The sequence below is a fragment of the Diaphorina citri genome, unplaced genomic scaffold (genome assembly GCF_000475195.1).
Source record: "Diaphorina citri unplaced genomic scaffold, Diaci psyllid genome assembly version 1.1 scaffold277, whole genome shotgun sequence".
NCBI classification, from domain to species: Eukaryota; Metazoa; Arthropoda; class Insecta; order Hemiptera; family Psyllidae; genus Diaphorina; species Diaphorina citri.
In genome coordinates, this window is record NW_007377713.1 from 188926 (window position 1) to 210345 (window position 21420).

Genomic DNA, 21420 nt, shown 5'->3' on the forward strand with positions numbered 1-21420 from the left:
TCCAGAAAAGTGGTTTATATTTTCATAACTTCATTTCTCATTTCTTACCTATTATACTGTTATATAGGAAAATGACATAATAATCAATTCCTTTGCATTAGTAAACAACAACACCATACTGTTATATTATTACTTTCTCCCCGCAGGCAATGTAAAGAAGGGCGTGATCTTCTCAACCTACTCGGCCCTGATAGGCGAGTCAAACAGTGCAGGAGGTGCGTACAAGACGAGACTCAAACAGTTGCTACAGTGGTGTGGTGAAGATTTCGACGGCCTCATTGTATTTGATGAGTGTCATCGGGCTAAGAACTTGTGTCCGGTGGGCAGCACCAAACCTACTAAGACAGGTAAGTGAGAGGCATCAAAAGTAGGGTTTTTTGACATACGGCGTTTTCGCTTAGCACGGCAGTATTATGTAACGTGAAGTACTGCAATCGGTCTAAATTTTCAATACCGGGAAATGTTCGTTTTAGAGTCCTCTGAGTCCAGAAAAGTGGTTTATTTTTTCATAACTTCATTTCTCATTTCTTACCTATTATACTGTTATATATGAAAATGACATAGTAATCAATGCCTTTGCATTAGTAAACAACAACAACACAACAACATACTGTTATATTATTACTTTCTCCCCGCAGGCAATGTAAAGAAGGGCGTGATCTTCTCAACCTACTCGGCCCTGATAGGCGAGTCAAACAGTGCAGGAGGTGCGTACAAGACGAGACTCAAACAGTTGCTACAGTGGTGTGGTGAAGATTTCGACGGTCTCATTGTATTTGATGAGTGTCATCGGGCTAAGAACTTGTGTCCGGTGGGCAGCACCAAACCTACTAAGACAGGTAAGTGAGAGGCATACTACGACACAGACCACGCGCGTCTAATATTCATTGCTATGAAATAAAAACGGCGGTGAAACAGTAGAATCATCTAAAAAAAAAAGACCTAAACCAGTCTAGTTAGCTCCAAATACTTGGAAACCCAGGCCAAGAGATTGGTGAAACACACTTAAAACCAATAAGAAAGATTTCAGTTGACATAATAATTAGTTAATTATATATTATAAGTTATAAGGTAAAGTCTGGCTGAGGGATTATACCAGCTTAGTTTGACTGGAGGACACTAGCCTGAAATTTCCCTTGGTAAAGAAATAGTCATTCTCATGTTTTGATGTATGTATTGCAGGTCTTACAGTACTGGAGCTTCAGAACAAACTGCCTAAAGCTCGTGTCATCTATGCATCTGCCACAGGAGCCTCTGAACCCAGGAATATGGCATATATGACCAGACTAGGTAAGATACTGGATACACCTCCCACCTTTATGGTCAAGAGTACTGACTCCCAACCCAGAGGAGCTGGATTCGAATCCCTGCCCCCGAAATTTTCCAACTAAACTTTTCCGTTCTTGGCTACCAGGCCACCTAGTGGTTCAAATAATTCTCTATTTCAAGGCGCTCGCCTGGTACCTAAACAGGAGAGCGTGGGTTCAATCTCAGCCGAGGTATGGAATTTTATCCTCAATATAATTTGAGAATTTGACCACAATAATAGTAGTAGCCTACTGCTGGAGTAAAGGGACTTTTCAGTCCTATGCGAGCAGTATAAATAAGCACTATTATTATTACTACTACTACCTAACCTCTTCTGGACTTTCAACTTAAAGCAACGAGTGTCCATGATAAAGTAAGTCTAATTAATGTAACGCTTTTAAAGAGGGATTTTTTTTTAAGAGAGATTTGACAGAGGGAACTGTAACTGCTATGGTCTTATTGTCCCGAAATCGAAGAGAGAAGAAAGACAGGATAGGAAGAAAGCCAGCCGTTCCGAGAACGAACATTATCCCATCAGGATAAAATCCGCCCCGGGCGGGAACGAAATTTTCTAACTAAACATTTCCGTTCTTGGCTACCAGGCCACCTAGTGGTTCAAAGTGCTCTATTAAAGAGGGATTTTTTTTTAAGAGAGATTTGATAGAGGGAACTGTAACTGCTATGGTCTTATTGTCCCGAAATCGAAGAGAGAAGGAAGACAGGATAGGAAGAAAGCCAGCCGTTCCGAGAACGAACATTATCCCATCAGGATAAAATCCGCCCCGGGCGGGAATCGAACCCGCGTCTAGCGCCGTTCCGAGAACGAACATTATCCAGGATAAAATCCGCCCCGGGCGGGAATCGAACCCGCGGCCTAGCGCTTACCGCCTCGAGAACGAACATTATCCCATCAGGATAAAATCCGCCCCGGGCGGGAATCGAACCCGCGGCCTAGCGCTTACAATAGAAGTCTTATCGTCCCGAAATCGAAGAGAGAAGGAAGACAGGATAGGAGGAAAGCCAGCCGTTCCGAGAACGAACATTATCCCCGCCCCGGGCGGGAATCGAACCCGCGGCCTAGCGCTTACAAGGCAGACGCACTACCAACTAAGCTAACTAGGCTGGCTACTGATAACTTTGAAAGTGAAATTGTGTTGCCTGAGTGCTGGGTCTGTATTTCTTGAAGTTTCTTTTCTCTCCGTTCTTAAGAGGGAAAATGAGCTTAGAAGATTGTCTTAGTTTCCGAAAGAAAAAATAGATCTAGAGTCTAGAGTTAGTAGTATTTTCTGTTCACAAACTGAGAAGATTTTCTCCCTTCTGGAGCTCATACTCCAACCTGAGGGAAAATGAGCTTAGTTTCCGAAAGAAAAATAGATCCACAGTCTAGAATTAGTAGTATTTTCTGTTCACAAACTGAGAAGATTTTCTCCCTTCTGGAGCTCATACTCCAACCTCAGTGGTGGAATGTTTAACGCGTTGGACTTCGGATCTAAAGATTGGTGGTTCGAGTCCATGTCATTAAATTTATCTGGGTGTAATATTTGGGGGATGATATTTGTGACAAGCATTTAAGTAGGTATGCTTTACACAATCAAAAAATCCCTTTTCCTACTACTAAAGTTAGTTTAACTACTAAAGGTGTGTTTTTCCAAGTGTAACTCCGTTCCGACGTATATTGTCAGGTATGTGGGGCCAAGGCACGCCGTTTCCTCAGTTCATGGACTTCATAGGCGCAGTGGAGAAGCGTGGAGTGGGAGCCATGGAGATTGTAGCCATGGACATGAAGCTACGAGGCATGTACATTGCGCGACAGCTGAGCTTCCATGGTGTGTCGTTCAAGATAGAGGAGGTACCACTGAGCAAGGAATTCACCAAGATGTACGACGACTCCGTCAAACTGGTAAGTTTACCCAGCGTGTCAAGATAGAGGAGGTACCACTGAGCAAGGAATTCACCAAGATGTACGACGACTCCGTCAAACTGGTAAGTTTACCCAGCGTGTCAAGATAGAGGAGGTACCACTGAGCAAGGAATTCACCAAGATGTACGACGACTCCGTCAAACTGGTAAGTTTACCCAGCGTGTCAAGATAGAGGAGGTACCACTGAGCAAGGAATTCACCAAGATGTACGACGACTCCGTCAAACTGGTAAGTTTACCCAGCGTGTCAAGATAGAGGAGGTACCACTGAGCAAGGAATTCACCAAGATGTACGACGACTCCGTCAAACTGGTAAGTTTACCCAGCGTGTCAAGATAGAGGAGGTACCACTGAGCAAGGAATTCACTCTTCCTTCCTTTCTTTCTTCCTTCCTTTCTTTCTTTCTTCCTTCCTTTCTTTCTTTCTTCCTTCCTTTCTTTCTTTCTTCCTTTCTTTCTTTCTTCCTTCCTTTCTTTCTTTCTTCCTTCCTTTCTTTCTTCCTTTCTTCCTTTCTTTCTTCCTTTCTTCCTTCCTTCCTTTCTTTCTTTCTTCCTTCCTTCCTTTCGTTCTTCCTTCCCTTCTTTCTTCCTTCCTTTCTTTCTTCCTTCCTTTCTTTCTTTCTTCCTTCCTTTCTTTCTTTCTTCCTTCCTTCCTTTCTTTCTTCCTTCCTTCCTTTCTTCCTTTCTTTCTTCCTTTCTTTCTTCCTTCCTTTCTTCCTTTCTTTCTTCCTTCCTTCCTTTCTTCCTTTCTTTCTTTCTCTTAAGTTATTTATGGCTTTAGGTGGCAGGCTGGCAGGATTCTCCTGGAGCAGCTCTTCCATCCAACCACTGATATTTCTTTCACTGTGAGCCCTGGAGATATTTTACCAGGGAGGTCTTGAATGTTCTTAGACTTTGTCTCAATTCAAATCAAATTAATCTCAAATTCTTTGTGGTAAAGCAGATCTTTTTCACAATGTTGTGGCGCGAAGGACAAGATAACCAGACCAAAATGAATAAGGGGAAAACTCACCTCGGTAGCTCTTTTTGAAGGTGATTACCTGCCGGCCGGCGTAGAGGTAGAGATGGGATGCTCCTGAGCTGGGCGAGTTATTAACAAAGGGGGTGACACTTTGGGGAGAGATTTCGAACTTTATAATTTAATGGAATGAGGTTCCGAGTAAACAATAATAGAAAGTAAAAATGAGAGAAATTGGTAAGATGTTATTTGTGCGGTAGGTGATAGGCAACTGAATGGAAGAGCCTATGGTGTCCAAGGAATTGGAATACACAATCAAGAAAAAGAAGTTAGAATATCTGGGGCACATTCTCCGTGGGCCAAAGTACAAGTTGCTGAATGTGATACTGGAAGGAAAGATTGAAGGAAGACGAGGCAGAGGCAGAAGAAGAAACTTAGTGGATATCACAGCATTACCAAGTGCCTCCTTTGCAATCAATTTCCATACTTTAATATTTTTACACTGGTAATGCCACCACTGGTCGCTACTCGATTAAAGTCGGTACTCAATTGTCCTCACAAGGCTGAGTGCGTCTCGAACTTCAAGCACAGTAAAGTCAAGCACGCTGTACAAATAGCCAGGTGAGACTATAATGTATAGGTTTCAGTTCACATCAGAGGTTCTTCAAATACCTGTGTATGTTAAGCTACGCCGAGCAAGGCCAATAAATGGATGGGTGACTTAAACCTTATATTGGGAATAAAGGGAGAACGGGCTCTAGTCTTGATTTTAAATGTGAAAGTAAAATCAAATCAAGAAGAATAATAAACTGAATATTAAACAAATTAGGTAGGTACATACATAGGTACTGATTGAAGTAAAATCAAAAAATCAAATCAAGAGTAATAATAAACTGAATATTAAACAAATTAGGTAGGTACATAGGTAATGATTTTCTCTAACCACGATCGAATAAACTAGGGGCTAAAAAATTCCCGGAGGGACGGGCCCAGCTTGTTTTTTTTAAAGAGGTTTGATAGAGGGAACTGTAACTGCTAAGGTCTTATCGTCCCGAAACAGAAAGAATAAAGACAGGATAGGAGGAAGCCAGCCAAAACTAATGTAATAACTTGGCTACCAGGCCACCTAGTGGTTCAAATAATTCTCTATTTTCCTTTTAAAGAGAGATTTGACAGAGGGAACTGTAACTGCTATGGTCTTATTGTCCCGAAATCGAAGAGAGAAGGAAGACAGCCAGCCGTTCCGAGAACGAACATTATCAGACGCACTACCAACTAAGCTAACTAGGCTGGCAAAAAGAGGGAAAATGAGCTTAGAAGATTGTCTTAGTTTCCGAAAGAAAAATAGATCTAGAGTCTAGAGTTAGTAGTATTTTCTGTTCACAAACTGAGAAGATTTTCTCCCTTCTGGAGCTCATACTCCAACCTCAGTGGTGGAATGTTTGACGCGTTGGACTTCGGATCTAAAGATTGGTGGTTCGAGTCCATGTCATTAAATTTATCCGGGTGTAACATTTGGGTGATGATATTTGTGACAAGCATTTAAGTAGGTATGCTTTGCTTTACACAATCAAAAAATCCCTTTTCCTACCACTAAAGTTAGAGTTTAATTCCATTGGGGTGTGTTTTTCCAAGTGTAACTCCGTTCCGACGTATATTGTCAGGTATGTGGGGCCAAGGCACGCCGTTTCCTCAGTTCATGGACTTCATAGGCGCAGTGGAGAAGCGTGGAGTGGGAGCCATGGAGATTGTAGCCATGGACATGAAGCTACGAGGCATGTACATTGCGCGACAGCTGAGCTTCCATGGTGTGTCGTTCAAGATAGAGGAGGTACCACTGAGCAAGGAATTCACCAAGATGTACGACGACTCCGTCAAACTGGTAAGATACAATACTTTGTTTACTTAGGTTATTTTATTTAATGGATACCTACGAATTGGTTTTCATCCCGACTCGTCTATCTTATAGACATTTTCAAGGGAAAACAATTTCCCTTGAATATTCGTAAGTATCCATTAAATAAAATAACCTAAGTAAAATAGTATTTACAAAGGATGTCAAAATTAAATAAATTCATTAATAGTGGTAAGATACAAGCTTGCCATGCACTAGGTCCCGGGTTCGAATCCCAGAATCGAAAAAAAAATGCACCATAATTTCGATTGCAAATATTTCAACGGGTTACTTCCAACGTTCTCGTGTAGGCCCAGCACCCCAGTGGGAAGTATTGTGTCTCTTCTCGTCCATCTGATGAGGGAATTCACAGATTTTGTTTCAGAGTGATATGATCTTAGCGTATGCAACGTGTTGCCCTGAGCTTCAATCTTTTTAATGTTTCGATTTTTTTTTTTCAGGTACTTTTGGAATAGGGCTGAAAAGACCCACAAAGTACGAAACGAAATTTTTCAATAAACCTTTTTTAATGTATTTTTTTTTTTTTTACCTTTTTACTTTCCATTATTAACTATGGAAAATATATTATAATAATTCATTGTGCTTGTTGTCTCTTCGGTTGTTTAGTGGGTGGACGCCATGCACAAGTTCCAGGAAGCGGCTGAGCTGGTGGATGCTGAGAATAGAATGAAGAAGACCATGTGGGGACAATTCTGGAGTTCTCATCAGAGGTTCTTCAAATACCTGTGTATTGCTGCCAAAGTCAAGCACGCTGTACAAATAGCCAGGTGAGACAATAATGTATAGGTTTCAGTTCACATCAGAGGTTCTTCAAATACCTGTGTATTGCTGCCAAAGTCAAGCACGCTGTACAAATAGCCAGGTGAGACTATAATGTATAGGTTTCAGTTCTCATCAGAGGTTCTTCAAATACCTGTGTATTGCTGCCAAAGTCAAGCACGCTGTACAAATGGCCAGGTGAGACAATAATGTATAGGTTTCAGTTCACATCAGAGGTTCTTCAAATACCTGTGTATTGCTGCCAAAGTCAAGCACGCTGTACAAATAGCCAGGTGAGACAATAATGTACTCGTTACTCCGTTTAAACAGGGTCTGTGTTTCTCGACAGCCGAGTGAAAATTTCGGCTTGGATCCTATCCAAGCTGTACTCAATTCAAATTAAATTAAAACTCAAATTCTTTGTGGTAAAGCAGATCTTTTTCACAATGTTGTGGCGCGAAGGACAAGATAACCAGACCAAAATGAATAAGGGGAAAACTTACTCCGTTTAAACAGGGTCTGTGTTTCTCGACAGCCGAGTGAAAATTTCGGCTTGGATCCTATCCAAGTTGTAAGTACTCAATTCAAATCAAATTAAATCTCAAATTCTTTGTGGTAAAGCAGATCTTTTTCACAATGTTGTGGCGCGAAGGACAAGATAACCAGACCAAAATGAATAAGGGGAAAACTCACCTCGGTAGCTCTTTTTGAAGGTGGCGTAGAGGTAGAGATGGGATGCTCCTGAGCTGGGCGAGTTATTGACAAAAGGGGTGACACTTTGGGGAGAGATTTCGAACTTTATAATTTAATGGAATGAGGTTCCGAGTAACAATAATAGAAAGTAAAAATGAGAGAAATTGGTAAGATGTTATTTGTGCGGTAGGTGATAGGCAACTGAATGGAAGAGCCTATGGTTCAAATCACCAAACTAGAAATTTAACAAGTTACTAGTTGCCAAAGTGGCAGGGACGAATTAAAAGGGGGAACCTGTACGTAACACACAACTTAGTGGATATCACAGCATTACCAAGTGCCTCCTTTGCAATCAATTTCCATACTTTAATATTTTTACACTGGTAATGCCACCACTGGTCGCTACTCGATTAAAGTCGGTACTCAATTGTCCTCACAAGGCTGAGTGCGTCTCGAACTCCAAGCACAGAGCCGGTAAAACTTCGGCCCCGCCGGTAATGGAACCCGGGACCTCCGGCGTGCAAGCCAAGTGTGATACCCGCGCGGGAACGGAGGTTGTTCTCCAAGGGCTACTCCTTATTGGGCGCACGGTAGTGAGCCAGGCCAAGTGTGAATACAAACAAAATAACACTAATTATTCCTGTTGGTTTGCAGGGAGGCAATCAAGTGTGGCAAATGTGTGGTGATAGGATTACAAAGCACGGGCGAGGCTCGAACCCTGGAACAACTAGAACGAGATGAAGGTGAACTATCTGACTTTGTATCTACCGCCAAGTAAGTGTACAATCTAACCAAGTCTAAGCTAAGTTTTTTTTTTTTTTTCAGAGTAATCTATCTATGATGTTGAAATTGTTATATGCTCTGTTGAAGAGGTTTGATAGAGGGAACTGTAACAACAGAGGTCTTGTTGTCCCTAAGAGAAAGAGAAACCTAGCCTCGTTAGCTTGGAGAGTAGCACGTCTGCCTTTCAAGCTCTAGGTTGCGGGTTCGATTCCCGGCCGAGGCGGATTTTGTTTTCGTAACGGCTGGCTTTCTCCTGCCCTGTCTTCTCTTTCGGGACGATTACAGTTCCCTCTAGCAAAACTCTTCAGAGATGGACGAAATTCGTTCAGGGCAGCCACACTACTATCAACGTCATGGTAGTGTTTTTCCATCTTTACTTTCTCATGTTCTCGTGTTGACCATATAGTATTTATAGGTCAGGGGTTTCCAACTTCCATGTGTATGCGGGCCACATGTGAGGTACTTCGCGGACCACATGTGTATCTACATAGGGGAGCACCACCCCCCCCCTCCCCCCAACTTTTCAGAAATGCAGTCCGATTGAATTTTGAGCGCCGCAAGCGAAATTTCATTTTCCGGCTCCGGACAGGAATCGGGTCCGGCGTCTGCTCGAGTTAGCTGGGAAGGGGAAGAAAACCACCAACGGCACCGGCACCGGCAATGAGACCGGCTCTAGTAGTACCGGCAAACGAAAACCAAGTGAGTTGAATCTCGACGCCGAGTCCGGACGCAGAGTGAAACGAGGTAACGTGCGCACCACGACCCCTTCCCCTCACGCTGTGAATGTTGTGGGAGATAAGGGGAGGGACGGTTGTGTGTTGGGAGAATTTGTTTTTTGTGTGTGTGGATTTGTCTCCAATAGTTTTTTGTAGTATTTCTTTTCACGTATTTTCTTGCCTCCTGTTGTTATCCTATTATTTTTATTTTTTAGATATATGTTGTTGTTTACTAATGCAAAGGAATTGAATATTATGTCATTTTCCTAAAATTTTTACTTATATAGATACTTATATATTTTTTCTTGTAGTTGGACATTATTTTTTTTTATTTGTATTTATTAAAGTGTGCTAACATTGAATTAGAATGTTATATACACTGTTGGACATTATTATTGTATGGGCAAAATTATTAGAGTCGTTCTATAGTTAGTTGTGTGGAAAAAGAAGTTTTTTTTTTTTTTTTATTCCGCACCACGACCCCTTCCCCTCACGCTGTGAATGTTGTGGGAGATAAGGGGAGGGACGGTTGTGCGTTGGGAGAATTTGTTTTTTGTGTGTGTGGATTTGTCTCCAATAGTTTTTTGTAGTATTTCTTTTCGCGTATTTTCTTGCCTCCTGTTGTTATCCTATTATTTTTATTTTTTAGATATATGTTGTTGTTTACTAATGCAAAGGAATTGATTATTATGTCATTTTCCTAAAATTTTTACTTATATAGATACTTATATATTTTTTCTTGTAGTTGGACATTATTATTGTATGGGCAAAATTATTAGAGTCGTTCTATAGTTAGTTGTGTGGAAAAAGAAGTTTTTTTTTTTTATTTGTAGACCATTTTTACTTTCCTTATCCTATAGGAAGGAAATTAATGTAATCGGGTCAAATTTTCGATGGTGAGTTTTTAGTGTCAAAACACGTTTTGAGGTCCCTAGAGCCTAAATCCAAAGTTTCAGCCATTGGTCCGTGTGTCTGTCTGTAAACAAAATATCTCGGGAATGGTATGAGCTAGAGACTTGAAATTTGGTATGTAGATGTCAAATGTGACAACGATGCGACACGAAACTTTTGGTTAAGATCGGTGCAACGCTTGGCGGTATTTTGACCGCTTTTTGGCGGTTTTCGGTGTGAGCAAGGAATTCACCAAGATGTACGACGACTCCGTTAAACTGGTAAGTTTACCCAGCGTGTCAAGATAGAGGAGGTACCACTGAGCAAGGAATTCACCAAGATGTACGACGACTCCGTCAAACTCTATGCAGTTCACAAATATGACAAGGATGTAACACAAAACGTTTGGTTGAGATAGATGCTGCGGTTGGCGGTATTTTGACCGCTTTTTGGCGATTTTCGACCGTTTTTTTGCCGGTTTTCAGCTATACTGACTAAACGGTTAGAGATATTGTAAAAGTTAGGGTAGAAGAACACCCAAATAAGCATTATTCTTACCGTTTCTATTATTACTGGATACTAGGTATTTGTGTTTTTCTACTCCGACTCGAGTTTCGCCTATCTTATAGGCATCTTCATGGGAAACTGACTATTGTCAGTTTCAATAGTCAGTTTCCCATGAAGATGCCTATAAGATAGGCGAAACTCGAGTCGGAGTAGAAAAACACAAATACCTAGTATCCAGTAATAATAGAAACGGTAAGAATAATGTTAATACATAGGATGTCTAATATAAACCTAACAAATAACCCAAATAAGCGTCATTCAATAGGATAAGGAAAGTCGTGTGATGTTCACACCAGATTTTTTGTTTTTGTTGTAGATATTTACCTACTTACCTATACACACCACACAGTATGGACAAAATCGTTGTTATCTTTCAAAATTATTCTATGTGTTAGAATCTGTGTAGTTTTTTGTATTCTGGTATGTGGGCGAAATCGTTCTATTTTGGTTCATACTTGGTTAGGTATTGTTGCATCATTGAATTCAAATACATAATGGTAGTATCATTTGAACTAATAGAAGGTCTTGATTAGTGCATGTAGTGTCTAATTGTTGTTACATATGTTCCTCAGCCTGTTTTTTCTTCATAGTCGCATAGTTCTTATGCGTAATTAATTACGGATCTCCTTTTCAATAATTCTCTTTAGCAACATTCAATTTTGGGTCGGATTTGGTAGTGCCTGGTTTCTTTTCGCCCTTACTCCTGACCACATGGTCTGATTTTGAAGACATTTGGTCCTAATTTTTCCTGCGGAGGTAAAGATTATAATCTCGATGAGACTTAATTTCTTCAAGATTGTAGACCAAATTTTTTAAAAATTTCGCCTGCGGCGCTGTTATTTCATCCCTGGGGATGAGAATCTTGAAAAGGTGGACTGGAAATTTTGAGAAATGGACTGGAAACCCGGGAAAAGTCAGGGAATTTGTTTTCTCATTTTGATAGACACCTGTCTAAACGAGAATTTTTGCCAACACTCACACTTAACTTTTCTGGGACCTATAATTTGCACGTACCTTAATGTTTGGTTTGGACGTTTCGGGTCTGAATTCCAGGCCCGTCTTCAGCAGAATATTCTACTTTACCCTGCCCAAAATTCTACTTTACTTGTTTTTCTAATCTATTCTATTCCATTCTATTCTATTCTAATCACAGCGCGTCAGGCAGCAGCCCGGGCCTGCAAGAAGGTCAAGGAGTCTTCATCCAATGATTCTAACTCGGACGCCAACTAGTTTTTTTTTCTACCAAAAATGTCGAAATTGATAAAATTTGACCGAATTGATAAAATTTGAGCAAAAATGTTCAAGACGCAAGGAAGAATCTGTCTCATGATATGGGCCTTGTAGGTGGGGCCTTTTCAAAGAAAATTTTGGCAATGAAACACTCATGTTTCATTATTTTTTTCCAAGGCCCCGCACGCAAAGTGTGTAATTGTATCTCTGAGCGAGTTCTAACGTTTGTTTGTTTATTGGTTTTTTTTCTACCAAAAATGTCGAAAAGTTTTGACCGAATTGATAAAATTTGAGCAAAAATGTTCAAGACACAAGGAAGAATCTGTCTCATGATATGGGCCTTGTACTCATGTTTCATTATTTTTTTCCAAGGCCCCGCACGCAAAGTGTGTAATTGTATCTCTGAGCGAGTTCTAACGTTTGTTTGTTTATTTGATGACAGAGAAGCAAAGGTTTATGGATGGAGAGAAGGACGTGGCTATCATATCCGAGGCGGCGAGTAGTGGAATATCATTGCAGTCAGACAGGAGAGTGAAGAATCAGAAGCGTAGGGTACACATCACACTGGAACTACCATGGAGTGCGGACCGGGCTATACAACAGTTCGGTAAGTAGAGACTCGTGTGGTCTGTGTCGTAGCAATAACATCCCGCAGTATGTCCCTCATCAGATGAGCGATAATAGGCACAATACTTCCCACTTATAATACTGTCCGACCGAGACTGAAAAGAAAAGACCCTTTACTCCTGCTGTCTAAACAAGATCTGATCTACATATTTGGCACAAAATAATTTTAGTATGTCCCTCATCAGATGAGCGATAATAGGCACAATGCTTCCCACTTATACTACTGTCCGACCGAGACTGAAAAGAAAAGACCCTTTACTCCTGCTGTCTAAACAAGATCTGATCTACATATTTGGCACAAAATAATTTTTCTAATTAGGTACATTTTAAGCTCTTTTTTCAAGTTTTTAAAGTTCGGATTTTTTATGAAATTTTATCGGTTTTTTCAAATATATTTTTGATGAATCAGAGGATTCTAAGGTTAAATGTACATAATGTTCTCGGTGTGAACTGAACGACCTTAGACCTACCGTCAATTACATTTTAAGCTCTTTTTTTAAATTTTTAAAGTTCGGATTTTTTATGAAATTTTATCGCTTTTGTCAAATATATTTTTGATGAATCAGAGGATTCTAAGGTTAAATGTACATAATGTTCTCGGTGTGAACTGAACGACCTTAGACCTACCGTCCTTAGTGTTAAAGTTCCTAAAAAGGAGAAAAATGGAAAAATCATTTATTTTCTTCTATTATTTATTAATTCTTTCATATTGTATTATTCCAGGTCGAACACATCGTAGTAATCAAGTGAGTGCCCCGGAGTACATCTTCCTCATATCTGACCTGGCTGGGGAGCGCCGGTTTGCCTCCGTGGTAGCCAAACGGTTAGAATCATTGGGTGCTCTCACTCATGGTGATAGACGCGCTACAGAGACACGGGATCTGTCCCAGTTCAATATTGATAACAAGTATGGACGGGCCGCGCTGGAAGCCACAATGAAGACCATCATGGGATATGAGAGTCCCATTGTACCACCGCCGAGTGACTATAAGGGTGACTTCTTCAAAGGTAACTATCATGGGATATGAGAGTATATTGAAGATAAAATTCCATGAAATGGGAACAGATGGGATTGAACCCGCGCTCTCCTGATTACGAGGCGAGCGTCTTGACCACTACACCACCAAGGGTAGGTACTCGAAAAAGTTTAACCCGTCCTTTAGGGCTGTTAGCCCCTACACCTAAGCCTCGGAATGGACTTTTTGTGTATGAATTCCATATGTATAACCCCAGATGTCCCTAGCAGACATTTTTTTTTTTTTTTTTAAATTTTAAAAGCCATCCCGTAGTATGCCTCTCATCAGATGGGCGAGAAGAGACACAATACTTCCCATTTAGGTGCTGGGTCAACACGAGAACACCAGAAAGTAACCCGTTGAAATATTTGCAATCGAAAAACGAGTACAAATTTTTGTCGATGGTGGGATTCGCACCCGGGACCTTCTGCATGGCAAGCAAGCGCGTGACCACTGGACCAACCGTGCCCCCTAGTTAACGAGACTAACTACATAATATTATTGATATTGATAAAAAGTTCCAAATTCTATCTGTTCGTAACTTTGTTCCCCGTGAGTAGGTATATGTAGTTCTCAATCTCCCTGTTGACTCCTCAGGTGACAAGCTCCCACCCAACACCCTGGACCAGCTGATAGATGATCTAGGAGGACCTGAGAATGTGGCAGAGATGACCGGAAGGAAGGGAAGAGTGGTGTCCACTGAAGAGGGAGATATCAAATACGAGTCCAGATCCGAAGTCGATATTCCTCTGGAAACGTTGAATATAACAGGTGAGACAGTACAACATATTGTGAGAAATACAACACGTGAGAAGTACATACATATATATCCTAAATCGTTCTGAGTAGTTCCACGTGAGAAGTACATGTGAGAAATACAGTGGTTTTTTTTCTACCAAAAATGTCGAAAAGTTTTGACCGAATTGATAAAATTTGAGCAAAAATGTTCAAGACACAAGGAAGAATCTGTCTCATGATATGGGCCTTGTACTCATGTTTCATTATTTTTTTCCAAGGCCCCGCACGCAAAGTGTGTAATTGTATCTCTGAGCGAGTTCTAACGTTTGTTTGTTTATTTGTTGACAGAGAAGCAAAGGTTTATGGATGGAGAGAAGGACGTGGCTATCATATCCGAGGCGGCGAGTAGTGGAATATCATTGCAGTCAGACAGGAGAGTGAAGAATCAGAAGCGTAGGGTACACATCACACTGGAACTACCATGGAGTGCGGACCGGGCTATACAACAGTTCGGTAAGTAGAGACTCGTGTGGTCTGTGTCGTAGCAATAACATCCCGCAGTATGTCCCTCATCAGATGAGCGATAATAGGCACAATACTTCCCACTTATAATACTGTCCGACCGAGACTGAAAAGAAAAGACCCTTTACTCCTGCTGTCTAAACAAGATCTGATCTACATATTTGGCACAAAATAATTTTTCCAATTACATTTTAAGCTCTTTTTTTAAATTTTTAAAGTTCGGATTTTTTATGAAATTTTATCGCTTTTGTCAAATATATTTTTGATGAATCAGAGGATTCTAAGGTTAAATGTACATAATGTTCTCGGTGTGAACTGAACGACCTTAGACCTACCGTCCTTAGTGTTAAAGTTCCTAAAAAGGAGAAAAATGGAAAAATCATTTATTTTCTTCTATTATTTATTAATTCTTTCATATTGTATTATTCCAGGTCGAACACATCGTAGTAATCAAGTGAGTGCCCCGGAGTACATCTTCCTCATATCTGACCTGGCTGGGGAGCGCCGGTTTGCCTCCGTGGTAGCCAAACGGTTAGAATCATTGGGTGCTCTCACTCATGGTGATAGACGCGCTACAGAGACACGGGATCTGTCCCAGTTCAATATTGATAACAAGTATGGACGGGCCGCGCTGGAAGCCACACTGCCAGAGTTTTCCCTTCATATAAAAGCAATGGATCCTTGTCTGATTATTCAGAGCCGTGGGTGGGGAGGCGGAAAACGAAAAAGAAGAAAAAGCCGAAAAAGCCGAAGAAGGACTGCCAGAGTTTTCCCTTCATATAAGAGCAATGGATCCTTGTCTGATTATTCAGAGCCGTGGGTGGGGAGGCGGAAAACGAAAAAGAAGAAAAAGCCGAAAAAGCCGAAGAAGGAATCGACGCAGGATAAGCTGGACAACTTGCTGCTCAAGTCAAGCAGTCAGTCTGCCCCGGTGCCTGGACAACCCATGGTACCACACAAGGATGCGATAGAACGAGCCTGTGATATGAAGGAGCAACTGCTCGAGGACATAGAGAAACTAGGTGAGAAACTAATGCTATTTCTTTCCTTAACACTTATGTCGGGAAAAAATGCACATATTTTTTTTTATTATTATTATTATTTTTTTTTTTTTCAAAATGTAATTTGTGAAAAAAAAGTCAGCTAAAAACTCATGTTGTTTTTAAGATATGCCCACCGTATGTTATTTTCTTCAAGATATACCCACTATTACCCACCGTTTCTAGTTGGCTCTATTTCCAATGTTCCCCCCCACCCCCCAAGAGTTTTGAACTGAGGTCTTATCGTCCCAAAATTGAAAGCAGGATAGACGCTTGTGACCTGTGTCGTAGCATGCCCATCCCGTAGTATGCCTCTCATCAGATGGGCGAGAAGAGACACAATACTTCCCATTTAACCTTTCCTGTTTAGGAAGAAGTTCGCCTTGGGCGGACCTAGCGCTTACAACACCAGGCTAAAGCGCTACCCTCCAAGTTAACGAGACTAACTACACAATATTATTGATATTGATAAAAAAAAAAGAGTTCCAAATTCTATCTGTTCGTAACTTTGTTCCCCGTGAGTAGGCATATGTAGGTCTCAATCTCCCTGTTGACTCCTCAGGTGACAAGCTCCCACCCAACACCCTGGACCAGCTGATAGATGATCTAGGAGGACCTGAGAATGTGGCAGAGATGACCGGAAGGAAGGGAAGAGTGGTGTCCACTGAAGAGGGAGATATCAAATACGAGTCCAGATCCGAAGTCGATATTCCTCTGGAAACGTTGAATATAACAGGTGAGACAATACAACATATTGTGAGAAATACAACACGTGAGAAGTACATACATATATATCCTAAATCGTTCTGAGTAGTTCCACGTGAGAAGTACATGTGAGAAATACAGTGGTTTTTTTTCTACCAAAAATGTCGAAAAGTTTTGACCGAATTGATAAAATTTGAGCAAAAATGTTCAAGACGCAAGGAAGAATCTGTCTCATGATATGGGCCTTGTAGGTGGGGCCTTTTCAAAGAAAATTTTGGCAATGAAACACTCATGTTTCATTATTTTTTTCCAAGGCCCCGCACGCAAAGTGTGTAATTGTATCTCTGAGCGAGTTCTAACGTTTGTTTGTTTATTTGATGACAGAGAAGCAAAGGTTTATGGATGGAGAGAAGGACGTGGCTATCATATCCGAGGCGGCGAGTAGTGGAATATCATTGCAGTCAGACAGGAGAGTGAAGAATCAGAAGCGTAGGGTACACATCACACTGGAACTACCATGGAGTGCGGACCGGGCTATACAACAGTTCGGTAAGTAGAGACTCGTGTGGTCTGTGTCGTAGCAATAACATCCCGCAGTATGTCCCTCATCAGATGAGCGATAATAGGCACAATACTTCCCACTTATAATACTGTCCGACCGAGACTGAAAAGAAAAGACCCTTTACTCCTGCTGTCTAAACAAGATCTGATCTACATATTTGGCACAAAATAATTTTTCCAATTACATTTTAAGCTCTTTTTTTAAATTTTTAAAGTTCGGATTTTTTATGAAATTTTATCGCTTTTGTCAAATATATTTTTGATGAATCAGAGGATTCTAAGGTTAAATGTACATAATGTTCTCGGTGTGAACTGAACGACCTTAGACCTACCGTCCTTAGTGTTAAAGTTCCTAAAAAGGAGAAAAATGGAAAAATCATTTATTTTCTTCTATTATTTATTAATTCTTTCATATTGTATTATTCCAGGTCGAACACATCGTAGTAATCAAGTGAGTGCCCCGGAGTACATCTTCCTCATATCTGACCTGGCTGGGGAGCGCCGGTTTGCCTCCGTGGTAGCCAAACGGTTAGAATCATTGGGTGCTCTCACTCATGGTGATAGACGCGCTACAGAGACACGGGATCTGTCCCAGTTCAATATTGATAACAAGTATGGACGGGCCGCGCTGGAAGCCACAATGAAGACCATCATGGGATATGAGAGTCCCATTGTACCACCGCCGAGTGACTATAAGAGAGACTTCTTCAAAGGTAACTATCATGGGATATGAGAGTCCCATTGTACCACCGCCGAGTGACTATAAGAGAGACTTCTTCAAAGGTAACTATCATGGGATATGAGAGTCCCATTGTACCACCGCCGAGTGACTATAAGAGAGACTTCTTCAAAGGTAACTATCATGGGATATGAGAGTCCCATTGTACCACCGCCGAGTGACTATAAGAGAGACTTCTTCAAAGGTAACTATCATGGGATATGAGAGTCCCATTGTACCACCGCCGAGTGACTATAAGAGAGACTTCTTCAAAGGTAACTATCATGGGATATGAGAGTCCCATTGTACCACCGCCGAGTGACTATAAGAGAGACTTCTTCAAAGGTAACTATCATGGGATATGAGAGTCCCATTGTACCACCGCCGAGTGACTATAAGAGAGACTTCTTCAAAGGTAACTATCATGGGATATGAGAGTCCCATTGTACCACCGCCGAGTGACTATAAGAGAGACTTCTTCAAAGGTAACTATCATGGGATATGAGAGTCCCATTGTACCACCGCCGAGTGACTATAAGAGAGACTTCTTCAAAGGTAACTATCATGGGATATGAGAGTCCCATTGTACCACCGCCGAGTGACTATAAGAGAGACTTCTTCAAAGGTAACTATCATGGGATATGAGAGTCCCATTGTACCACCGCCGAGTGACTATAAGAGAGACTTCTTCAAAGGTAACTATCATGGGATATGAGAGTCCCATTGTACCACCGCCGAGTGACTATAAGAGAGACTTCTTCAAAGGTAACTATCATGGGATATGAGAGTCCCATTGTACCACCGCCGAGTGACTATAAGAGAGACTTCTTCAAAGGTAACTATCATGGGATATGAGAGTCCCATTGTACCACCGCCGAGTGACTATAAGAGAGACTTCTTCAAAGGTAACTATCATGGGATATGAGAGTCCCATTGTACCACCGCCGAGTGACTATAAGAGAGACTTCTTCAAAGGTAACTATCATGGGATATGAGAGTCCCATTGTACCACCGCCGAGTGACTATTCTACGTTGGTATATTTCTATTCTATTTTCACAGACGTGGCCGGTGCCCTAGTAGGCGTAGGTATCATCACGAACAATGAAGTATCGCCGGGTATGCTCATCCTAGACAAAGACTATAACAACATGAGCAAGTTCCTCAATAGGATACTAGGTATGCCTGTCGAGCTGCAGAATAGACTGTTCAAATACTTCACGGATACGCTGGCTGCTATTGTCATACAGGCCAAGAAGGCGGGCCGCTTTGATCTCGGAATTCTTGGTGAGTCAAGTTGTTATTTCTTTCTGTTGTTATTAGTCAAGCTGTTATTATTATTTCTTTAGGAAATGGCCTAAAAGCTGATTTCTTTTGCATTTGTAAACAACAACAACAACACCACCACCTGACAAAAATATATACCTACTCGTATTTTGGTTGCAAATATTTCAACGGGTTACTTTCTGATGTTCTTATGTTGACCCAGCTTAAAAATCTGATAAGAGACTTACTACGGGATTAGTATGTTACGACACAGACCACACGGGTCTAATGTAGCAGTTATACTATTGCTACAGAACAAAAAATGCGGTGAAACACTCGTTTTTAGTCCGTCCTTCCTTTATTATTACAATAGTAATAAAAAGGTGTAAGGGACGGACTATTGTATTCGCTTCGGCGTCGTCTGTCTGTCGGTCTGTGCCCATAGAAGGACTTATCCAAACCTACTCGACCTATATATCAAACAAGCAGGCTCCGCCCGCTTGCGCGTGGCTGAGGCATGGCCGTAGGTGACCGTAGCGTAACTTACCGTATCGTACCGCACCTGACTATTTGTTTACTGTCTGTAGACCCAATACTGGATTACAAGTAAACAAGAACATTTTGTTTACTGTCTATAGACCCAATACCGGATTACAGGTTCATAAGAACATGAACATTTCGTTTACTGATGTATATATATACTATATACATTTACATGTCGATAGGATAGCTAGGAAGAGGAATCTTCTCCTCTGGAGTCTGGAGACACATCCGGTTTTGTCCACTCGAAAAGTATGAGGCCCCTAAGAAACCAAAATTTAATTACGAACCAACCCTATGGCCCTTTCACAGTGAAAACTGGATGTGTTTACCGAACATTAACGTATCTCTGGCTGACTGTTGGCTGATGAAAAATCTATTAGTTCGACAGTTGGGTAGGTACATATTATGTGCGTCGATTTGTCGGCCCCATGTATTGATTTTTTTTTCCGTCAAATGCAACTGGATGTGTTTACCGAACATTAACGTATCTCTGGCTGACTGTTGGCTGATGAAAAATCTATTAGTTCGACAGTTGGGTAGGTACATATTATGTGCGTCGATTTGTCGGCCCCATGTATTGATTTTTTTTTCCGTCAAATGTGTATAATAAAAATCAGAATTCGGACAAAGTCAAATATTTTATGATGATTTCATATTTTTTCCTCAGATAAGACAAGAGAACTTGCTGGAGCTAGAGAAGAAATACAAGAAGGTGACTCCTCCGTCAAATGTGTATAATAAAAATCAGAATTCGGACAAAGTCAAATATTTTATGATGATTTCATATTTTTTCCTCAGATAAGACAAGAGAACTTGCTGGAGCTAGAGAAGAAATACAAGAAGGTGACTCCAGATGAGGCAGAACCACATTGGAAAGAACAATACAACACGTCCGAGAATACCTGCTCTCATGCATACTGGTAAGTGTGATAGGAGGTGCTGAGTTCGAATGCTGTTCGGGATGGAAATTTTCTAACCGAACTCTTCCGTTCCTGGAGATTTCCGGGGGAGAAATTGATCTTGAATAAAAAAAGGTTTGTTTTCAGAACGGCTGACTTTCTTCTCTTTGATTTCGGGACGATAAGACCTTAGCAGTTACAGTTCCCTCCCAGGTCTACAGTAATTATGTAAATAATATTGTTGTTGTTTTACAGGCGAGGTAATTGTAAGAACGTGGCGCTAGGTATCGACTGTGAGGTGGGACTAAGGCGCCGTACATACAATGTACTGGAGGTTTGTAAAAAAAGGTTTGTTTTCAGAACGGCTGACTTTCTTCTCTTTGATTTCGGAACGATAAGACCTTAGCAGTTACAGTTCCCTCCCAGGTCTACAGTAATTATGTAAATAATATTGTTATTGTTTTACAGGCGAGGTAATTGTAAGAACGTGGCGCTAGGTATCGACTGTGAGGTGGGACTAAGGCGCCGTACATACAATGTACTGGTGATAAGACCTTAGCAGTTACAGTTCCCTCCCAGGTCTACAGTAATTATGTAAATAATATTGTTATTGTTTTACAGGCGAGGTAATTGTAAGAACGTGGCGCTAGGTATCGACTGTGAGGTGGGACTAAGGCGCCGTACATACAATGTACTGGCAGGCTCTGTACTGTCCGTATGGTCCCGAGTGGAGAATCTGCTAGCTGTCAAGTCAGGACATCAGAACAAAATGCAGGTTATCCGGCTGAGAACATCAGAAGGACAGAAGATAGTCGGTAAGATAGTTTTATCAGAAGGACAGAAGATAGTCGGTAAGATAGTTTTATCAGAAGGACAGAAGATAGTCGGTAAGATAGTTTTATCAGAAGGACAGAAGATAGTCGGTAAGATAGTTTTATCAGAAGGACAGAAGATAGTCGGTAAGATAGTTTTATCAGAAGGACAGAAGATAGTCGGTAAGATAGTTTTATCAGAAGGACAGAAGATAGTCGGTAAGATAGTTTTATCA

At 41.1% G+C, this 21420-nt stretch overlaps 1 protein-coding gene across 1 annotated transcript in view; it reads left to right on the forward strand.

Annotated features, from left to right (window-relative positions):
- The window catches only part of LOC103506972 (protein strawberry notch-like), a 45873-nt gene that overhangs the window by 18908 nt on the left and 5545 nt on the right, over nt 1–21420 (forward strand). Inside the window, 19 exon segments of the mRNA XM_026821933.1 lie at nt 1183–1290; nt 2991–3208; nt 6707–6867; nt 8207–8358; nt 8897–9079; nt 11663–11730; nt 12184–12346; nt 13090–13374; nt 13980–14153; nt 14469–14633; nt 15074–15343; nt 15455–15664; nt 16245–16418; nt 16772–16936; nt 17377–17661; nt 18727–18951; nt 19538–19587; nt 20272–20393; nt 20994–21187. Coding sequence (XP_026677734.1) covers nt 1183–1290; nt 2991–3208; nt 6707–6867; nt 8207–8358; nt 8897–9079; nt 11663–11730; nt 12184–12346; nt 13090–13374; nt 13980–14153; nt 14469–14633; nt 15074–15343; nt 15455–15664; nt 16245–16418; nt 16772–16936; nt 17377–17661; nt 18727–18951; nt 19538–19587; nt 20272–20393; nt 20994–21187 — 3372 coding nt within the window.